At 43.7% G+C, this 22,684-nt stretch overlaps 1 protein-coding gene across 2 annotated transcripts in view; it reads right to left on the minus strand.

Annotated features, from left to right (window-relative positions):
• Nucleotides 1-22,684, minus strand: part of mbtps1 (membrane-bound transcription factor peptidase, site 1) — a 137,987-nt gene that overhangs the window by 79,330 nt on the left and 35,973 nt on the right. Inside the window, exons 3-8 of one of the 2 annotated variants that reach the window (XM_038806916.1) lie at nt 21,841-22,098; nt 17,075-17,275; nt 14,961-15,071; nt 6,972-7,081; nt 3,924-4,040; nt 694-761 (exon numbers count right to left, since the gene is read on the minus strand). In XM_038806916.1, the coding sequence (XP_038662844.1) occupies nt 694-761; nt 3,924-4,040; nt 6,972-7,081; nt 14,961-15,071; nt 17,075-17,275; nt 21,841-22,098 (865 nt within the window). Of the gene's footprint in view, nt 1-693; nt 762-3,923; nt 4,041-6,971; nt 7,082-14,960; nt 15,072-17,074; nt 17,279-21,840; nt 22,099-22,684 lie in introns of both variants that reach the window. The other variant, XM_038806915.1, reaches the window with a different exon arrangement.

Raw genomic sequence — 22,684 nt, forward strand, 5'->3', positions numbered from 1 at the left:
CCAGTCGTTGTTTGGCTGCCTTGTATTCTATGAATACTGTAGGGTTATATTGGAAATTCTGCTCAACACCCTCACATGTTATTCTGGCACCTTCAACTCCCTGACTTAAAAATCAGACATGAAAGAGGTACCAATGTCATCAAATATCCAGCTTTTTTTCCCCCTGGTCACACATTGCATTCACTGAAACGAGGATGTACATCATTACTCAAGAATGCGGGGTGGAGACAAGGTTTTTGCAAAGTGCCATTTAATAAGTATAATTAATGTGTTGGAGTCACCCACTGCCTACAGTAAGAGTGTAGACCGCATAACCTGTATACTTGCATTATTTGCATCATATTGAAGGTGTGGAATATTGCCAAAATTCACTTTCTCTGTTCTAACCTGTCTCTTAAACCAGGAATCTACAGACAATATTTACAAAAACTTTATCCGCCCCCCCAAAAAGCACTACCTTTGTATAAAATTACCAAGAATGCAGAGGCAGTATCTTCCCATTCTGACTGCAGATCTGGCCACCATATTTTATACAGCCCACTTAAAGAACAGTAGCCCAATGCCATGTTTCGCTTTCCAGTGCCCCAGTTGTCTCCATTTTTTCAGTACAATGTACTCCGATGCCCATTTTCTTTTATATTGATACTCATGCTTAAACAAGAACACCCAAAAAGTCAAGAATACCAAACTCACCCATAAAGAGGGCCATCGTTACCAATTGCAGAGACCATGATCACTTTGTTAGCTGTCAGCTCCCAAACCTATAAAACCAATGAGAGCTATCAAATATTGTTTCAACAGCATGCTCGTCCCTATATACTCTAAAAGGCGCCTTGCAGTCATCTCATCACATTACCATGAGCAGCAGATTTATCTCTTTACTCAAGAACACAGATTTCCCTCCGTCATAAAGGATGGGACAAACATTCACCAAAATGTAAAAATGCAAAGTGTGAAATGTTAACATTTACTTTTCTAGCTAATTTGTTTTCAAGTTTTTGAGCAGCAGAAAATATATTGGGGTAGTGAAGAGAAAAGACAGGACATTGTTTAGAAAAATATTATTTGAGTTATATAACATTATGTAGCATCTAAACATTTTATTGCAGAGTGTGAGCTAAAAGCATGGTTGTTTCAAGGTGCCAACAGGCTTCTTGAACTGCCAGTGTTTGATGGATTATTCGTTTTGTACTTGAACACAAAACAGCATAAACCAGGATGGAAAGTAACTGCATTTAATTCCAGCAATATGAAGGACAGACACTATGGCATTGTCTTTAAGTGCACACACTGATCAGGCTACTGACGCAAATGTCTTTGGAATAAAAATCAAGATTTGAACTTCATGTCAATTAACTGTTAGAGAACTTAAGTGTTTAAAATGTACCAAATAACATTAAATGTACACAAACAAGACATAATTTATGCTATTCGTCTCAACCACTCCCTCTAGTAGCAGATAAGCCGACAGGCTCAACAATGAGCAGAGAGGTTTCTTCAAACTTTTCCATTTGATTTCTTGGTGACGATCTTAGATTGACAAGATCTTCCTCCCTCGTGAAAATTCTTGTGTCTACGCTATCAAAGCTGATCATAACTTCAAAATTTCAGTCAAGCGAGCCCTCAATCTTCCCTTTTTAACAAAAAAAACTAATCTTGTTCATCCTTGCGATAATTTTATATTTGGATATCATCGTTGCAAACCCTCGATATCCTTTTCGTGATAATGATCAGATATTTTATACAAGTTTAACATCTAGTCTCTACTTTCTAATTCTATTCCTCGAGAAACAAAACAAAATCAAGTACTGGAGTTTATGTCCTTTTGAACTTGCATTGCTGCTTTTCAGGATGTGCACATTTATACTCCCAGATCCCTTTGTTCCTTCAAGTAACATGGGTCTCCTTCATTTTCTTACCAAAATGTAATACCTAAAGTATCTATGTTGTATCCCCATTCTATAAGTTTATTGTCATCTTGTAACTTGTTGCAGCCCTCCTCAGCATTGACGATACAAGCCATCCCACAATTTTTCATCCTGTAGCCACCTGGGTTGGCCACTTCCTGACTTTAAAATGGAGATTCGCTAAGAACGCAGGGAAAAATGGACAGGTACAGGGAAGCAAGCAGAATGCAAAGCTTCCTATATATTAAGACTCGCAGAAAGCAGACAGCACTGAAACTGACGACTATCTGTATATTGATGAGCGATCCCCAGGAACAATAGCAACAGTTAACATAATCGAGGCAAAGCCAGACTCCTCGGCGCCAGCAGGAGCCAACACAAAAGAAGCCAACGGACACTTAGGAACCGCCCAGCGATCAGCCCCAGTATTGGGGAAATCAAACCAATCGATTGGAACCAGGTACGGGTCCGCCCAAAAGGGCGCAAAGCCCCTGGGGACTATAAAGTAGAGTCCCCAAGTTCAATTCGGACTTCTTGGCAGGGTCTCCCAGCAGCTCGAAACAACCCTTGACAGAGACCTGCCTAGCAGCTACACCAACAAGTATGTGTCCAGTCAACGCGCGCTACGAGATAGGCGCCCCTAACCCTTAGTCCATACCAGCTGGAAGCCTGCAGTCTCAGGATCGAACGAGAGGCCATTGTTACCTGACCCAGTGGGTTCCTTTTCCTAAGCTAAGTATTGGCCTTTAGTGATAGAAAGTAGTTCTGTAGTATTTTATGCATGAGTAGCGATTGACTGTATATATAATAAATGTGTTTTGATTTGAACCTTACTAACTGGTGTATTGAGTTATTGATCAGCACTTGAACTTGAACCTCGTGGTGGTATCATAAAGATACCTGCCGACTCTAGAGCAAGGTTATAAAACAGAGCAATTAAGTGTAAAGCACACTTAGCAAAACGAGCAACAATCCATAAATTCCAATGACTAATCAGGAATATTAAAAAAAAGTGTGAACACTAGTCCTAGTATTCATTGTTGTGCGACTCCACTTCTGCTTCCACTCAATGCTCCCCTTTACTCCTGCTCTCTGCATCCTGTCCTGGGAGCCAGCTAGCAATCCTACACCCATACATTTCATAGTCGCTGACATTATTTATTAGTTGATTATGTGGCATTTCTTCTGAAGCCTTTTAAAAGTTCACAGAAATTACACATACAGCATTACCTTTGTTTTCTCTGTAACCTGCACATTATAATTAAACCACTTTTATTCAGCCAAGGGCCTTTGCTATTTGCATGCACTGAACTGCAGCATTCCCATCTGTGAAATAAATTTGTCATGGCACTAATTTGATTCCTAAAGCAATAGCTCAGCAGGAGAAATAAAGACATTTTATAGTGGGCTGGATGCCCATCTCACAGTGCATTCCACACTTGTCTTCTTACCAGTGATGACACCACATTCATCTTGGGAGCTAGATATTTAATCATTAGCGTGACAAAAATTGAATGGTTTTGAAGCCACAGAAGTATTTGGAAAGAGGACACTTACAAATAAATGTCTTTACAGGGTACCCTCACAATTCAAAGCCTTGTGTTATATAAGATTAAGATTTGTACAATGTCTCATCACCAAGGAGGCACAGATTTTAAGGTACACACACAGCATTTGTCAGGCAAATGAGACTGCACTTGGCAGATACTGGGCGAACGAAAAACAGCTGCCAACTGGCATCAGGAAGACCATCTGTTGCTGATGCAAGCAAAAAGCTGTCATTTGGCTCCACCCAAGCTGAGCACATCAATTCCCCACCAAATCAAAAATGTCAAGTATGCCTAGTAACGTAGTGTACAAGATATCTGTTGTTACACAAGTCATACAATACAAAACATAGGAGGGTTATTTGGCCTCAACAGAGCAACCACCCTCGATTAAATCATATATTTCATGCCCTCATCAAAAGAATGGCTACATATTCAATAGTTCTTTACATCTGTCAATCAAACCAACCTTATCGACAAAAGGATGATCCATGAAGTCTGGTCCACCTATACTGAGATTTAGAACATCTATCTTCTTCAAAATTGCATAATTAAAGGCATCCAGGAACCAAGAGGTATAAGAGACCTGTTTAAAGAAAATCAGAATTACTCATTTCTAAAACTTGTATTAGGTCCACATCAAAACGTGAGACATCCGTTCCCTTATTTCACAATTCCCTTTCTCTATCTCTCCCGACTCTACTGTTGCTACGCGGTCAGGAAACCTCTCTGGAGTCATCGTTGTCACACTGATGAATCAGGAAGTGACACTTCATGAAAAGCTCTTTCCGTAACGCACGCTACTTCACTAAGAATCTCAAACAACAGAGTACAGTTCACATGTCATTTCAGGCTGAGCTCAGAGTTTACACTTCCAAATGACAATCCGGTGTACCTTTATCACAGATACACTGCATTTGTTATACTGATGTACTGAGATTCATTAGGTGTACACAGCTCTGAGGACTCTGGAATTGAAGGCCTCCTCTGCTGAAGGTAGTTTGGTTTTACAGGTAATTTCAAAAATAGAATAAAATGCTATGTGACAGATCATTTGAAATTGCATTTCAAGATAAATTCAAATTCTAACAAGATAACGAAGGTTTAGCAATCATTCTTTCACTGCAACAATAAAAAAGCGTGTTCACAAACCAACACAGCTATTAATTCTTGGTTAAACCAAGGATAGTCCACCAACACGTTGGAGTTAAAAAAACCCACTGAGCTTAGAGACTCACTGACATCAGGTTGGTCAGAACCAAAGATAAAAAACAGTAGTTGCATTCTTTAATTTTAAAAGAAGTCACACCACTCAAGACCCTTTGCAGTACATTATAGGGTATTGCACAACCACTGAACCAACCAGAAGCAGACAGTGGATACAAACAAGCAATTTGACTCCACAAAGTACTTCCCCCACAGAAAAGAGCTAGACTCAATATTTGGATATTTTTGTACACATTTAGCACTTCTTTACATGTGAAGAACGATCACTTTGTGAATAAAAGGGTGACTCATTAAATCTCACATCAGGGTATTAGTTGTTGGTCCTCTTGCGTTAAAGTTGCCTTCGGGATGTCAAAGTGAAGGAGCAAATCCCTGTTATCACTAGGTAATTACATAATAAATTGTCTAGGCGAGCACTACTAAGTTAGAGGCAATCGAACTAGCCAGGCGCCTAGAGTCACTACCATCTGGGAACACAGACTTTACATTTTCCCGATCCATTTTTCCTTCCTCATCAGCATTTTTCTCTGACAAAAATATCCAACAGAACTGAATTACAGCTTTTACACAGGCTGCAATGGGAAAGGGTGATTCACTTAACATGTTTTCATTTAAAGTTAGCACTTAAGTGAGGATTGATTGCAAGTTAGGTGTGCCACAATGGCTGCAGATATACATTCAGCTCATTTTGAAAATGTGCTAAAGGAACATCAGTGGCTATGCACTAATGATGGCCAATCAGTAGCTTTGAGTGGGGATAGAGAACTGAAATCTGCTCAGAAGTGGATAGGAATTAGCAAGCAAGACACACTCAAGATATTTATAAATATATATTTATAAAGAATTTATATTTCACACCATAAAAATTGGAAAGAGAAACTAACCATAAATTACATGGACAGTCTCCCATTAACTTTCAAATGGGTCACTAATACTCAACTAAGCTAAAAAAGATGAAGGATACATGAACACAACAGAATGATCAGAGCTATAAGCACTCATCTCACTGATCCTACCACATGTTGGCAAAACAAGGGCTTTGTCCTCAACAGACTAATGTAACTGCATACCAAATGCAAAACACAGGCCAACACCATTTGTACAGCTGTTAGAGATATGCATGGAGTAAAAACATAGCCAATGTTCCAAGATGACAAATGAGAAGCAAAAATCATATAAATGGAATCTACTTCAAATATAGCTAAACAATCTGTTTATTGCGCACAGGACCAATTATCAAACAGTGCATAATAGTTTGCATAATACCCTGCACAAGGGCACACCAGCACTAAAAGCAAATTCCACCTGGACTTCAGCCAACAGGAAAATGGATAATAAATAACCAGTCAGGGGTGAAGTATTTCAAAAATTGTGCATTCTTTGTTCTGGCCAGCTCTTCCCAAGGAACACAGGAGTTAATCTCAGGACATGTAGCAACCTGTAAAGATCTTGGTCAGTTTCTCTACAGAGTAATTATTTCAATGGTGCTTATGGTAACCTGATGCCTATGCCCTTACCTCAAATGTTCAATTTAAAAAATAAAGTCGCTCATCAAGTTTTACAAAATTAAGACTGCTCCAATCTATTTTCTCGTTTGCTGGAAAGCCAGGGCATCATTCAAATCTCACATCACACCCCAGACAACCATAAAGCAAGGCATGTATTTGGAATGCTCTAGCCAGTGTAAACAACTGGTCCCACTTCACATAACCTAGATGGGTTATTCACATCAAAAATAGATTTAGAGAGCACATTGGATTGGTAATGACAATTTATCCTTGAATCCATAGAATCCCTGCAGTTGAGGAGGAGGCCATTTATCCCATCAAGTCTGCACCCTACCTAGGCCCACACCACCACCCTATTCCTGTAACCTCACCCAACCCAGGACGGCACGATAACACAGTGGTTAGCACTGTTGCTTCACAGATTGTAAGGTGGATCGGACATTCTGAATTCTTCCTCAGTATACCCGAACAGGTGCTGTAGTGTGGCGACTGGGGGATTTTCACAGTAACTTCATTGCAGTGTTGCTGTATGCCTACTTGTGACACTAATAAGGATTAGATTATTATTATTAATCTGCACATCTTTGGACTATGGGAGGAACCTGGAGCACCCGGGGGAAACTCACACAGACATGGAGAGAACGTGCAAAGTCCACTGTCACCCAAGGCCGGACCGAACCCGGGTCCCTGGCACTGTGAGGCAGCATTACAATTTCTTCTGAAAGAATAATAATTCTGCAAACTATGCTTGATAGTATCAGTGGAAAATGAATAGTCATTACCTGGTTGTTAGTGAAAACTCTGAAGATATGCAACTCTGCATCTGGTGCCAATCCCTGACACTCCCGCATGCTGGCAATCACTCCTGCAACAAACGTCCCATGCCCCAAGCCTAATATCAACATAAAAAGCAAGCAAAAAACACATGTTCAAGATTGGTGAAAGGCCATCAACAATGTGCATATTCACCCATTAGACATGGCCACTCTGTGGCAGATTATACTTTCTCCCTCTTCTTTCCCACCTCAAATGTATGAATAGGACTCAATTTTTTAAAATATGATGAGACAGACAGAGCACCACAGTATTAGTCCCAACAGTGAAGCCATTTCTTACACCAATGTAGTTTGCTGTGTGGAGGGTAGAGAAATCTGAATACTCTCCACTTTCTGTGAAAATGTCTAAGACATCAGTGCATCCCTGTCCACTGAGAAACTTGCTTTGCCAACTCCAAAGTCAGCACACACTGCAGCAAGGACTATTTCTGTTCTTTTCATGCAAATCACTTTTTTCTATTTTCTTAAAAACTGGTGAGGACACCAAGGCTACTCTCCAACATATTAGTCATTGAGATTCCTTCAGTCACGTGTGATGTATCCACATGCCCCACAGTACAATCTAAGATGTAAAGCAGCAGTCATAAAGCCAAAGTTAAGCTACCACTTTTGTTGAAGTGGTAATTTTTGTTAATGAACTAGTTCATGATCCAAATATATTAAAAATCAATGAAAACATCATGGCACACATTAGCTCAAATACCCTGTGAAAGAAAGACAGGGACACACACCCACACACACATAGACAGAGAGCCGGATCAGCGGGCGGGGGGGGGGGGTGCACAGAAACAGAGAGAGAATCTCAGTTCACAGCATTGCTGCAAGCTGGTTCAAGAACAGATTTTTAAAAATCATCTTTTGATATCTACACCTTAAAATAGTACATAACAAAATGCTGTATCCATACAAAGCTACAAGAAAATGACTCTTCTGCTTTTTAATCTCTGGGTATAGAACTGTATAAATTATACATTAGCCAACATCACTGTCTCAAAGGGATTTGCCAATCCCAAGTTAGCAGCAGGAACACCACTCCCTGTTTGGTCAAAATTTCCCAGTAAAGGATGCTTTTGCTGAAAGAAGCACATTAAGTGAATGACCGCACAACCGCTGACAACATAAGCCAGTCTATAATTACATTGAACCTGCAGAATCTATCTTCCTCATCTGAAATGTTGCTTCCCTCAGCTGTCCCTGGTCTGTTGTAAATCCCGAGTACATCAAAAACTCATTTTTTTTTTTAAACTGTGATCTGTTCATTTTTATTCACAGGTATGGTGCTCTACTAGTTACAGTACTCGACAGGTAACAAAACCGGATAACCAGAATTGAGAGTTCAGCTTCAACTTGTAAATTTTTTTTTGTTTTACATTTTTTTTTTATAAATTAAGGGGCAATTTAACATGGTCAATCCAGCTACCCTGCACATCTTTGGGTTGTGGGGCAAAACCCACGCAAACTCAGGGAGAATGTTCAAACTCCACATGGACAGTGACCCAGGGCCAGGATCGAACCGGAGACCTCGGCGCCATGATACAGCAGTGCTAACCACTGTGCCACCGTGCTGCTCACTTGTAAAATTTAATGTAGTTGAGTTCCTAATTTGTGGACTAACACAAGAAAACGGTAAACGCTACTGCATTGTCATTAATGTCCTTCAGAGAAAGTAGCTTCCATACCTATCCAATCTGCCCACCTGCAACTCAAGCCCCATGCTTTGCAATTGACTTCTTGCTAGTCTTGGGGAAGCTTAGAGATGGGCACACAACCATTGCTTGGTAGCTTTTGCCAAGATCCTAAATTTATATCATTAGAAATTTAAGTCACTTCATTCAAATTATCTTCTTGGTGATCCTTCACTCACTAAAATTTCAACATTGTGTTATTCATGTTGCCAAATAACTTTGCATCATCAGGACAGATCAAAAAAGCTATTGGTTTGACAATTTGTAGAAGAGGATAGAGATGTAATGGAGGTGAGGGAATAATGGGACTTGGTCCTGGTGACTTGTTAAAGGTCCCCATGGCATCTTATTCAGCTGGACTCAGCAAGAGATCACAAAAGCACAAGTTCCTGAGAAGAAACGGCATGACAATCCATGGAGAGCAGACCATGGGCTGGCAGGGGGACACAAGACGCACCAGTTGTCAGTCTCGTGGAGCTAGTTTGATTACTTAAAGGCTTCTTGTGATTAGGGATGATTATGTACTGCACATTTTCCTGATTGGAATGGGTTTGGTGGACTAAACAGCCTTTCCACACTCTTCTATCTAAAACTAAAAGTGGAAACAAAACATGTTGAACATGGATGCCATTGGTACAAATAACTTAATGAAAGCAATGCACTTCACAAATCATCGAGATACTCCATGGGATACAGAAAGAGTCCTGTAGAGCAAGATTGAAGGATGCTGGCGACCTTCACTCCAAATGGTTGATCATTGCACCACACACAGCCGACAGCCTTCCTGATTCCTTAACTATTGCTCCCCATGATTTCATAGAATGGTGTTTTCATAGAATTTACAGTGCAGAAGGAGGCCATTCGGCACATCAAGTCTGCACTGGCTCTTGGAAAGAGCACCCTACCCAAGGTCCACACCTCCACCCTATCCCCATAACCCAGTAACCCCACCCAACACTAAGGGCAATTTTGGACACTAAGGACAATTTAGAATGGCCAATCCACCTAACCTGCACATCTTTGGACTGTGGGAGGAAGTCGGAGCACCCGGAGGAAACCGACGCACACACGAGGAGAAAGTGCAGACTCCACACAGACAGTGACCCAAGCCGGGAATCGAACCTGGGACTCTGGAGCTGCAAAGCAATTGTGCTATCCACAATGCTACCGGATGGAACCATCAATTCACCAGACACGTGCTTTCTGATATGAACAGTGGTTTTAATCTATTTACTACAGAGCCAGCCTGTGACCCGTTGATGAACTCTCGGTGAACTGCAGGCTGACTCTGGACAAGGGTATTTATACAGCAGCACAAGGGGGAGGAGTCATGGGCGGAGCCAAGGGTGGAGACCCATACAAACTCCTGAGCATTCCCAGAGCTACTCCCCCTAGTGGTCGGATAAGATAGAGTGTGAATTACCAAGTTACATTCACCACATTCACCCCCTGCAAAAAAATCAAAAGTCCGGCGGGGGTGGTGGTCTACAAAGTCAGTCTGTCCATTGGTCGAATTGTCCGCTGTGATCTGCGGAGCACTGGGGTTGCAGCCTCTTGCAGTGGCTGGATGGGTGTTGTGTGCTGGGGTACGATGGCAGACTCCAGGGAGGGTTGTATCCGAGCTTCATACTCTCCTGGTTCGACTGGGGGCGCTGGCGGCTGGCCGGCGTGGGTGCGCGGAACTGGTGGAGCGAGCCCATGGGCTCGGGAGCGCGAGGATGCGGCAGCATGGGGTGTAGGGTGAGGGGTCCTTCTGTGGGGGTAGAGGGGGCGCTGGATCCGGCGGGTTCCAGATCCCGGAGGGATACAGTGTCCTGACGGCCGTCAGGGAACTCGACGAATGCGTACTGGGGGTTGGAGTGGAGCAGGCGCACCTTCTCAACAAGGGGGTCTGTTTTGTGTTCCCTGACGTGTTTCCTCAGGAGTACGGGGCCCGGTGTCCTCAGCCATGCCGGAAGTGAGACCCCCATGGTAGTGTCCCGGGAAAAAATGAAGAACCTCGCGTGAGGGGTCTGATTGGTCGCTCTGCACAAAAGGCACCTAATAGCGTGGGGCGAGTCTGGGAGGACTTCCTGCCACTGGGAGAGTTGGAGCTTTCTAGACCGGAGGGTCAGTAGGACCGTCTTCCAGACCGTCGCATTCTCCCTCTCCACCTGCCCGTTCCCCCTGGGGTTGTAGCTGGTAGTCCTGCTCGAGGCAATGCCCTTGTCGAGCAGGTACTGACGCAGCTCATCACTCATGAAGGACGAACCCCGGTCGCTGTGTACGTAGCTGGGGAAACCAAACAGGGTGAAGATGCTATGCAGGGCCCTAATGACTGTGTGCGAGGTCATGTCGGGGCACGGGATAGCAAATGGGAAACTGGAGAACTCATCTACGACGTTTAGAAAGTAAACGTTCTTGTTAGTTGAGGGGAGTGGCCCTTTGAAATCAATCGCGAGGCGTTCAAAGGGCCTAGAAGCCTTGACCAGGTGGGCCCTGTCTGGTCTATAGAAGTGCGGTTTGCACTCCGCACAGATCGGGCAGTCCCTGGTGACCGCTTTTACCTCCTCGTTGGAGAAAGGCCGGTTTCGGGCTCTGATGTAGGGGGCGAGCTGGGTGACCCCCAGGTGGCAGAGGTCATTGTGGATGACTTTCAATCGGTCAATCTGCGTGCTGGCGCATGTCCCGCGGGATAGGGCATCCGGAGGTTCGTTGAGCTTCCCGGGTCGATACTTAACATCGTAATTGTAGGTGGAGAGTTCGATCCTCCACCTCAGAATTTTGTTGTTTTTAATTTTGCCCCTTTGCGAGTTGTCAAACATGAAGGCAACCGATCTTTGGTCGGTGATGAGGGTGAACCTCCTACCTGCGAGGTAGTGCCTCCAGTAACGAATAGCCTCCACAATGGCTTGTGCTTCCTTCTCGACTGAAGAGTGTCGGAGTTCTTAAGCGGAGAGGGTACGGGAGGAAAATGCGACTGGTCTCCCTGCCTGATTTAGTGTGGCTGCTAGAGCTACCTCTGAGGCGTCGCTCTCAACCTGGAATGGAGTGGATTCATCCACCGCCCGCATGACCGCTTTGGCGATGTCCTCCTTGATGCAGTCAAAGGCCTGGCGTGCCTCAGCTGACAGGGGAAATCATGTAGCCCTAAAGAGTGGGCGGGCTTTGTCCGCATATTGAGGGACCCACTGGGCGTAGTAGGAGAAGAAGCCCAAGCACCTTTTGAGGGCCTTGGGGCAATGGGGGAGGGGGAGTTCTAAGAGGGGGCGCATACGGTCCGTGTCTGGGCCCAGGACTCAGTTTTCCACGACATAGCCGGGGATGGCTAGTCTGGTTGTGCGGAAAACGCATTTCTCCTTGTTATACGTGAGATTCAGTTTCAGTGCCGTCTGGAGAAAACGGTGGAGGTTGGCGTCGTGGTCCTGCTGGTCGTAGCCGCAGATGGTGACATTGTCCAAGTACGGAAACGTGGCCCGCAGACCGTACTGGTCCACCATTCGGTCCATTGCTCGTTGGAACACCGAGACCCCATTAGTGACGCCGAAAGGGACCCGAAGGAAATGGAAAAGGTGGCCATCGGCCTCGAATGCCATGTAGTGGCGGTCCTCCGGGCGGATTGGGAGCTGGTGGTATGCAGACATCAGATCCACCGTGGAAAAGAGCCGGTACTGGGCCATCTGGTTTACCATGTCTGCAATCCTGGGGAGGGGATACGCGTCAAGGAGCGTAAATCTATTTATGGTCTGACTATAGTCGACAACCATGCGGAATTTTTCCCCGGTCTTAACGACCACCACCAGAGCTCTCCAGGGACTATTGCTGGCCTCTATAATCCCCTCACTGAGAAGTCTTCGGACCTCTGTTCTGAAAAACACCCTATCCTGCAGGCTGTATCGCCTGCTACGGGTGGCTACGGGTTTACAGTCCTTTGTGAGATTGGCAAAGAGAGGAGGGGGGGGGATTCGCAGCGTAGCGAGGCTGCAGATAGTGAGTGGGGGTAGCGGCCCGCCGAAGCTGAGGGTGAGGCTCTTAAGGTTACATTGAAAGTCTAGGCCTAACAAGAGTGGCGCGCAGAGGTTGGGCAAAATGTAGAGTTGAAATTTTGAGTAGCTAGCGCCTCGGATTGCGAGTGTCGCGGCGGTTCGCCCCTGGATCTGGACCGAGTGGGAGCCTGAAGCGAGTGAGATAGTTTGCCGCATGGGGAAAACGGGGAGCGAACAACGTCTTACCAGGTCTGGATGTATGAAGCTCTCAGTGCTCCCGGAGCTGAAGAAGCATGGCATTTTGTACCTGCTGATTTGGACCTCTGCCATCGAATTTTGCAGATGCTTCGGGCGTGATTGGTCCAGAGTGACTGCGCTGCATTGCGGGTAGTCGGCGGCTCGATCAGCTGTGCTGGAGTGGCCCCGTGATGACTGCCCTTTGAGTTTATAGTCGTACTCTTCCGATGAGTTGTCCGAGCGTGGTGATGCAGGTCAGGCCCGTTGATCGCACGTGGCGGGCGGCGAGGAAGATGGCGTCCAAGATGGCGGCCGCCATGAGTCGCACGTGGCCGGCCGCGTGGCGGAGGTTTGCCAAGATGGCGGCCCCCATGGATCGCACGTGGCAGGAGGGAGCGGAGTCGGGGCATAGGCCGCAGCGTTTCGGGCCGTGAGTGCGGGTAGCAATTACTTCGTGCCGCTGGGGAGTTGGAAGCTGGGGCCCTTTTAGCGAGGCACACTCTTGCATAGTGGCCTTTCCGCCCGCAGCTGCTGCAGGTCGCGTTGCGGGCTGGGCAGTGCTGCCGCGGGTGCTGGTTCTGGCCGCAGAAATGGCAGGCTGGAGCAGCATAGTGGCTGGCTGGGGCAGCTTGGTGGCTGGCTGGGGCAGCATGGTGGCTGGGCGGCCGCGTAGCACATGTCTGGGGGAGTCGCTGGTCGGGGGCCCATGATTGGGTCGCGGGGAACGAGTTAAGGCTACGGAAGGAGACCTCCATCGCAGTAGCAGCTTCCACAGTTGTTTCTAAGTCTTGGTCCCCCTTTTCCAGCAGGCATTGGTGCACATAATTAGACCTGAGGCCCGCTACAAAAACATCGTGTACAGCAAGTTCTCTGTGTTCAGCCGCGGTAACCGCTTTGTAGTTACAGTCATTGGACAAATTATTGAGTTCCCTTAAAAATTCGGCAAGTGATTCTGTAGGCCGCTGGCGGCGAGTCGTGAACACATGGCATGCGTAAACTTCGTTAATGGGCCTTACATATATCTTATCGAGTATCGCTAGCGCTGCAGTATATGAACTGGCCGTGTTTAGTTGCGGAGAGATTCTGTGGCTCACCCTCGCGTGCAGCAGACTTAGTTTCTGTTCCTCTGTCATTTCGGCTGTGCTCGCTTCTGCCAGGTAGGCCTTAAAGTACCGCAGCCAGTGGGAGAAAATTTCTTTTGCCTCTGCATCCTGCGGGTCGAGTTCCAGGCGTCCAGGCTTGAGGGCCGATTCCATGATCGATCTTGACTGTTCTTAAGTAGATGAAATTGATGGAATCATCAATTCATCAGACACGTGCTTTCCGATATGAACAGTGGTTTTAATCTACTTACTACAGAGCCAGCCTGTTACCCGTTGATGAACTCTCGGTGAACTGCAGGCTGACTCTGGACAAGGGTATTTATACAGCAGCACAAGGGGGAGGAGTCATGGGCGGAGCCAAGGATGGAGCCCCGTACAAACTCCTGAGCATTCCCAGAGCTACTCCCCTAGTGGTCGGATAATGCTACTGCGCTTACAAAGATACAGTGTGAATTACCAAGTTACATTCACCACACTACCGTGTTGCCCTGCCGTTTGGCAGACCCCGAGCCAGTTCCTCCATTACATGTGCCAACGTCTACTAATCCATGGCCTCAGGCAGAAATTTCCTCTGTATAGCTCACAAACTGGAGGTGGTGATACTTCAGAATTTTCTCTCTTTGTTAAATTCACTAATACCAGTTCTGGCTTGGACTAGAATACTTGCCACAAGTACAAATACAAAATGGCCGACAAACAAAAAAATTAACTTTTTTCTGCTAATAATGGAGTAAAATCTCAGATCATACAGAAGAATAGCCTTTATCTAATGACATCAAATCTTTTATTGCATTATTTTCCACAGCAGGAAATGTGGCCCCTACACTCCAAAAAATGTTTGCTTTTAGCTAAAGCAGTAGTGTGACACAGCATATTCTGAAAAATAAACTCCAAACAATAAATCTCATCCAAAAAATACGGTTTGTAGAATTCAAGGGAACATACCATCATCTAGAGTTTTCTCATTGGTCCAATTTGTCCGTTCTTTCACATTTTTGAAATGAGGATGCTTTTCACTAAGACCCGTATCAAACACGGCTACTTTTACACCAGCACCTGAAAAAATGATTAAAAACCAAACTGAAAATCTATACAGTGCAGCCAGTTTTGTGAAAATTATAGTCATAACATTAATCATTTTGCTTCAGAAACTTCCTGGCCCACTTTGAACACCCAGTTAATTTTAGTTTACCTCCTCCACTGAAGGTGGGCGATAAGAATGTTTTTGCCCTGCGTTAGCTGTTTGGCTGTAAACAATACATCTCCAAAAACAATGGGCAGATTTCAACAAAATACTTCCCTTGGGATACACAGATAGGGTAATGTCCCAAGGGTAGTATTAGAGGCGGATCCTGGGATTTCTTTTAAAGGATCCATCAATATTGGGAGATAGGGAGAATTGACTTTTCTCTTTAAAGAATGTTGTGGGTTGCTTTGTTTCGAATTGCTTAAAATGTGGATCGTCTCAGCTGCTGTTCTTGAATTTGTGCCAGTTGTCAGAATGCAAATAGAATTTTCAGAGCAGGTTGCTAAGGTTGTCTCCTCAGTTGAGATGGAAGTTTTTAGCAAAAAAGAGTGTTTCAGCTTTGTCGTTAGAGCATCAACCAATGGGGGAAAAGCTTCAAGAAAGAGCTACATAATTGTGGTAACACGGAGTTAACACAGTATGGCAGCTGTATACATCAAGTGCCCTTCTCACTTGTTTTATTTAAAATTGCCAGCAATTATGGCTTTGAAACATATAGTTACAATGCTACGGTTAGTGATTTATTGCTGGAAGTCCCAGTCATAATCAACTTGTCTGCTTCTTTGCTCCAGTTATCTGCCCATACATAACATTGGGATGCACATCAAATAGACAATAGTTTGGAATTTCCACTTAATTTGAAATAATGTCTCATCTCAGATAAGTGTTATCTAATCAACAATGGCAGAGAGGAACAGAGAAAGAGTGGTTCTGATGGCAGCTTGGATTAGGGCAGATATCAGTGTGCCTGTGATGGGCATATAATTTCAAAAAAACGCCTTTTTGTTTTGTACAAACTCTGAAGTTACTGCATTAACAAACTGAAAATGGGGCTCTAATGCAGAGCACAGTAAAGAGACTCCATCTTTCAAGGAACCTCATTCTGCTTTCTTCCCAGTGCTAGCTCTGCTCCCATTTATGATTCTAGACTTCTGCAACTACTTGAACCACTGAGTGTGAACCACAGTGAGTGTGAAGCATCATTAGTGCTACAGGTGCAGAATCAATTTAGTTGCAAATGTAATTACTGAAGTGACCAAAATAGAAAAAAATACAAGCAAGCAGTCAGAGTTTGGGGATGGGGGTGGAGAAAAACAAAATAGATCAATTTAACTACAACTACAAGCTCAGAAGACAAGGTCATGTGTCTGACAAACTGCTCAAAGCCATGGTTAGTGCTCACGGTGCCGAGGTCCCAGAGTCGATCCCGGCTCTGGGTCACTGTCTGTGTGGAGTTTGCACATTCTCCCCGTGTTTGCATGAGTTTCGCCCCCACAACACAAAGATATGCAGGATAGGTGGATAGGCCATAATTAACTGCCCCTTAATTGGACAAATTAATTGGGTACTCAAAATTTATTTTAAAAAAAGCTTTACCAAAATGTGGAATCCAACCATCAAACCCAATTGTGTTAACTCTGCCATCATAATGGTCATGAACATAATTGTGAAACAAGCCCAGCTAATTTTAGACCTAGTTAATGGACAACCCATGTACTATGCTCTGGGAACTAAGGTTCAAATTTCACCATGGCAGGTGGCAAAATGTGAATCGAATAAAAATCTGGAATTAAAAATCTTAATGATAACCACAAAACCATTGTTGATTGTCTTAAAAACCCATCTGGTTCACTAATGTACTTTAGGGAAGGAAATCTGCCGTCCTTACCTGGTCTGACCAACAAGTGACCCCGCATCCACAGGTATGCAGTTGGCTCTTAACTGCCCCAAGGACAATTAGTGCTGGCCCAGCCTGCAATGCCCACATCCCATGAATGAAAAAAATAAACACCATCTGGAGTCCCATACATACCTGTATGCCCCATCTGCCACAACACGTCTGCCTGTAGGGTCTGAGCTACCTGACGGGGGATGGCCCTCAATAGACGTCTGCTTGAATGCCTGCCAGTAGCATGCCAGAATCCAGAGCCCAGGGAGAGGCTGGTTCTCCTCAGAGGCCTTGAAGACTGCCACTTCTGCGACCATCGACTATCATTGCATGGTGCAGCCACGTCTGCTGTAACAGAAGCAAAAATACATTTAAAGTCTCCGCGAACATGGAACAAGAAACACCACTCAACGGATTTGCGAATAATGAGGCTGTCTTGTTATTGGATTTTTAAAAACTTTTGAAGCAGGCCGACTTAATTGTGTTTCAAGGCAAAAGATCAGCAGGTGGGAATAACTGATAAAACTAAAAACCGTGACAGCTTTCAGGCAGAATCGAACAGGGTTCGCCATAATCACTTCTTTGGCAAAACCTTTAAAACCCATAATTTCTCAATTATTCTCCATCTGCCAAATGTCTGGCCACACACCTAACATATCTATTAATAATAATCTTTGTTAGTGTCACAAGTAGGCTTGCATTAACACTGCAATGAAGTTACTGTGAAAAATCCCCTAGTCGCCACGTTCCGGCACCTGTTCGGGGACACTGCCCCTCAAATGAGATCATGCTGCAACTTGCTTGCCCACCTATCTTTGTATAGTTGTAAACAGTTGAGACCCCAGCACAGATCCCTCTACTCCTCCCTCCCCCCCCCCCCCCATTAGTTACAATTTGCCCATCTAAATATTATCCTGATCCTGTTTCCTGCTGGTTAGCAAATCATCCAATGCATGCAAATATATTGCTCCAACATCATGAGTTTGTATCTTGCGCAGAAATTCCTTATACGGAACCTTATCAAATGCCTTTTGAAAATCAAATGCATGACATCTACAGGTTTCCCTTTATCCATTCTGTTCATTACTTCTTCAAAAATGATTTTCCTTAAAACCTGGTTTACGATTTTCTAAATGTCCTGCTGCACCTTCATTAACATTGGATTCCAGCATTTTCCCCATGACAGGTGTTGCTCTCACATTTGCAGCATCCCAATCGGGACCTTTACAGAATCTAGGGTATTTTGGAATATTGCAACTAATGCATCCACCATCTCTGCAGGCACCAAGATCCAAGGATGCAGTATCAAATTCAGAGGACTTGTCAACCTTTAGTCCCATTAGTTTGCCTATACATTTTTTCTCCAGTGACCGCAATTGTTTCAAGTTTTTCCTTTCTTTTTGCTCCCTTATTTTCTACCACTATTATTGGGAATTTGCTTTTTTTAAAATTTTGTAGCATTTCCTGGTTTTCCATTAATTCCAGTCTCATCCACCAAGGAATCAATATTTACTTTAATAGACATCCAAATACTTATTGACTGTTTAATATTTCATGCTAGTTACTCACAATCCGTTTTCTCCCTGGTTATAGTTTTCCTTTGCTGATTTCAAAACTTTTCCAAATCTACGACTAATCTTTGCAACTGGTATATCCATTTTTTCAATTTGATGCCACCTTTAGTTACCAACAGATGGTTCATTCCTTCTCGTAGAGAATTTCTTTCTCAATGGACAAGTCTGCCACCGCTAATCTAAAAGTCTTACTTTTAATTTTCCCAGTTCACTTTAACCACTTTAACCAACAAACCTTTAACTGCCCAGGTTTAAGGCACTAGTTTCAGATCCAATTTCAAACAAAGCTTTTTATTTGTGCCACATCTAAAAGGAGCACTTCCTGTACATGTTCAGTGCAGTCTCGGTGTCAGAGAGTAAGCTAAATCAAACAAGTTGACTTGACACAGACCAAGTTCAAAGTATCAAGTCTGCACAGCCTTCAAGCAAAGGAACCCCACACAAGCACAGGGGTGGGGGATGCAGTCTACACAAGGCTGGAATTGAATGCAGGTCCCTGGCACTGTGACCTGCATTCAATTCCAGCCTTGTGTAGACTGCATCTTGTGTTTTCTTGTGTTTTTGAGAAATTAGCAAAATGGGAAGCCTGTGCAAGTACAAGAGTTAAATCTTGTACAAATCTTGCTCATCATTGCATGTACTCCCAGTTATGTTTTCTGCACACTTCATTTGCTTTTTCCCTAAAATAACTTCATCTGTTCACCTTTTTTCAAAAATTTAGAGTGCCCAATTCATTTTTTCCAATTAAGGGGCAATTTAGCGTGGCCAATTCACCTACTCTGCACATCTTTGGGTTTTGGGGGCGAAATCCACGTAACCACGGGGAGAATGTGCAAACTCCACACGGATAGTGACTCAGAGTCGGGATTGAACCTGGGACCTCGGTGCCATGAGGCAGCAATGCTAACCACTATGCAACCGTGCTGCCACCTCTGTTCACCTTTAATTAAATATACTCTCGTCAACTTGTCTGCCATTATGCAATTGTAGTTTCCAGCCAAGTGCCATGCTTCTAGCAGTCCACCTCCCAGAATGTTTAAAAAGCCTTTCGACCTCTACCAAGATCAAGATCAATTGGGTTTGGCCTGATCAATGTTTCTTTTGTGTCCATCCCGTCCTCTCCCTCAGGTTACACACAAACGGCACTATGACTGACCATGAAAAATCATTCCCGATAATCCTTCGACAGAGCTGACCACACCATCCCCCTGAAACACCTGTCCATTAACAGTTGAGTGGAACTGCAAGAGTTTGGTTCCATTCTTTCTCCATCATAGGCAGAAAATCACCTGCAACCACTACTCATTCGACACTTGCACTGTTTCTCCTGGAGATGCAAAGAAGGTTCACTTGACTGAGTGCAGTCTCGGTGTCAGAGGGTTGTACAGGATGAGCCTGTATCAATTGCAGTTTAGAAAGTTAAGAGATTATCTTATTGAAAAGTACAGGATCCAGAGAGGACTCAACAAGGTAGATGCAGAAAGGATGCTTCCCCTTATGCAAGACTAAACTAGGGACACAGTTTTAACAATAATAATCTCCCATTCAAGACAGATAAGAAATTTCTCAGAAGGGCTGGGAACCTTTGGAACCCTCTTTCTCAAAGAGCAGTGGAGGGAGGGTCAATTAATATTTTTCAGACGGAGGTAATACGATGCTTGGCTAACAAGGAGGTCAAAGATTAGATCGGGGTAGGTAGAGTTTAGTTTAGGCCACAATCAGTTCAGCCATGATCTCATTGAATGATGGAGCAAGCTAAGGGGCCAAATGGCCTAATCATGCTCCTAATTTGTATATCTGTATACAAAAGATCTATCGTTGGTCTACTTCTCATCTATGTGCTTTCCCTCAGCAACATTACCAAAAACCACAATACCAAGTGCACCTGTACGCTGCCAACCATGCTCTCTCGCCACCACCTTCTTGCATTTCGCCACTGACGGATTTGTCACACTGTTGTCAAATATCTTGTATGGAAATGAAAAATTGCCGTCAACTAAATATTGGGGAAATGATTGGTGTCTCCAACCAAATTCCTTGTACATTTCTATATAGCAACTGTTCCCAGCTGACCCAAGATTGTGCCCGATCTTGGTATTGTGTTTGAAGCCAAATTGAGTTTATCACCATATTTCCACACCATTTCCTAAGCTCCTAACATAGAACTCTAGAATAGCACCCAATTCCATGCTTTTGTTACCTCTAGAATTGACTATACCAATGCTTCCTGGTCAGCCTCCCATCTTCCACCCTATGTAAATGTGCTCTCTCAAAACATTGCTGCCCGTATCCCAACTCCCTCCAAATTTTTTAGATCCCCCAACCCAACACCTGCTAACGTTCATTGATTGCCTTCCCATTTGACAACACCTCAATTCCTTGCTAGCCTCCTCCAGATTATCCCTGATATTGAAACACTCCACCATTGACAGCTATACTTTCAGTTGCCTTGGTCCCAGGCTTTAGAAATCCCTCCCGAATACCTCTGCCTCTCTAGATGCTCCTTGAAGCCAACATCTTGGATCACGGTTTGCTCATCTGTTTTGATCTTTGTGTGAGTATCAAAGATCTTGTCTTGTTAAGCATTCCCAATAACGGTTTGAACAATATAAAACGTTTGTAAAAACATATTTTATTGCATGATGAAATTCATCCACGGCATCTTTTTAATAGTTTCATCAGAGATTTCACTTCCAAGGTCCCAGATGCCTGGTGACAATTAGACACCAGTCACATCTGTGTATTCATTGTATGTGCAGTCTGTAGAATATTTCAACATGCTACTGGAGCAGCAAGGTAGAAGTGTGTCCTCTCACCTTAAAAGTTTGTTTTGCTTTTACCAAAAGACTTTAAAATAACCACACACATTCTCAAAGCAGCTGAAAACATTTTGTAAGGTAATTTTATGACAGCAGCTATTGGGGGTTTCTAATTTCTTTTTAAAACTGTGTTTTCTAAATGGTCTTTCAGATGTTATATATATATATATATATATACAGACACAATTAGACTGTGTAAATTTGAAACTGAATAAACCAGCTTCTGAACATTTTACAAAGCTATTTTTAATTTTATGTACACATTTGCATAAATAAAGATGACGACAAATAAGGCATTTCGACACAAATTCACCAACAGATTGTACAAGAAGCTTGATGATTGCAGGATCGCAGCATTTAATAGGAAAAAACAGACCAGGTCGAATAGCTAAAACTCAGTTGCTGGGCGTGCCAAATGCCTGGAATTCGGAAGACTAAAATTACTCTGCAACTGAAGATTGAAAAGCTATATGGATTATACAACATGATAAAATTTCAATTCTCTGATTTCACTTACTTTCTGTGAATTTGAGGGAGCGGATGACTTTCCTTTGAGGCGTAACTCGTTTAATGTGTGGGTGGTCTTCCAGAGTTAATACAGTATCCCGTTGTTTCTCTTTAATTTGAACAACCTCAAAGTCGCTGGGGTAGTCACTGGCAGGATTGTCACGTGGAACAATTCGCCATTCCACCACATCAGTGTTTTTCAGTGCACTAGAAATGAATTTACTCCTGGCTGTGGCAGTGAAGTATCCTTTAAAGGCCACAATGTACTCTAGAATAGAACAAATAAAAATGATACCATTGGCTTTTCTTCATATTTAAACATTAGAAAGTTTTCACCATCAGTGACTCCATTCACACGTTCGGCACAGGTCGCTCCTCAAAAGGTATTATGAAGTTCACATCTGCCTTCCAGCCCAGAGCTCTCACACAACATCCATTAGCAAGAGGGTAGGGAAAGGGAAATAAACAGGGAAATGAGCACATGACTGGCACAGGCAAGAGCCACCTAAATGATTCTGTGATTGTTTAAGGAACAACTGACACCACCTCAATCATTCCATCATTTTGGCCATTAGGTAACTAAACCTGCAATTTATCACATCCACAACCATTTGATGTGAACTTCTGCCAATCAGTTTTCTTATCTCAAACATAAGAACATAAGAACTTGGAGCAGGAGTAGGCCATCTGGCCCTTCGGCCGGAGATCATGGCTGATCTTTTATGGACTCAGCTCCACTTTCCCGCCTGAACACCATAACCCTTTATTCCTCAAATAAACTATCTATCTTTATCTTGAAAACATTTAATGAAGAAGCCTCAACTGCTTCACTGGGCAGGGAATTCCATAGATTC

The sequence above is a fragment of the Scyliorhinus canicula genome, chromosome 9 (assembly GCF_902713615.1).
Source record: "Scyliorhinus canicula chromosome 9, sScyCan1.1, whole genome shotgun sequence".
Taxonomy (NCBI): Eukaryota; Metazoa; Chordata; class Chondrichthyes; order Carcharhiniformes; family Scyliorhinidae; genus Scyliorhinus; species Scyliorhinus canicula.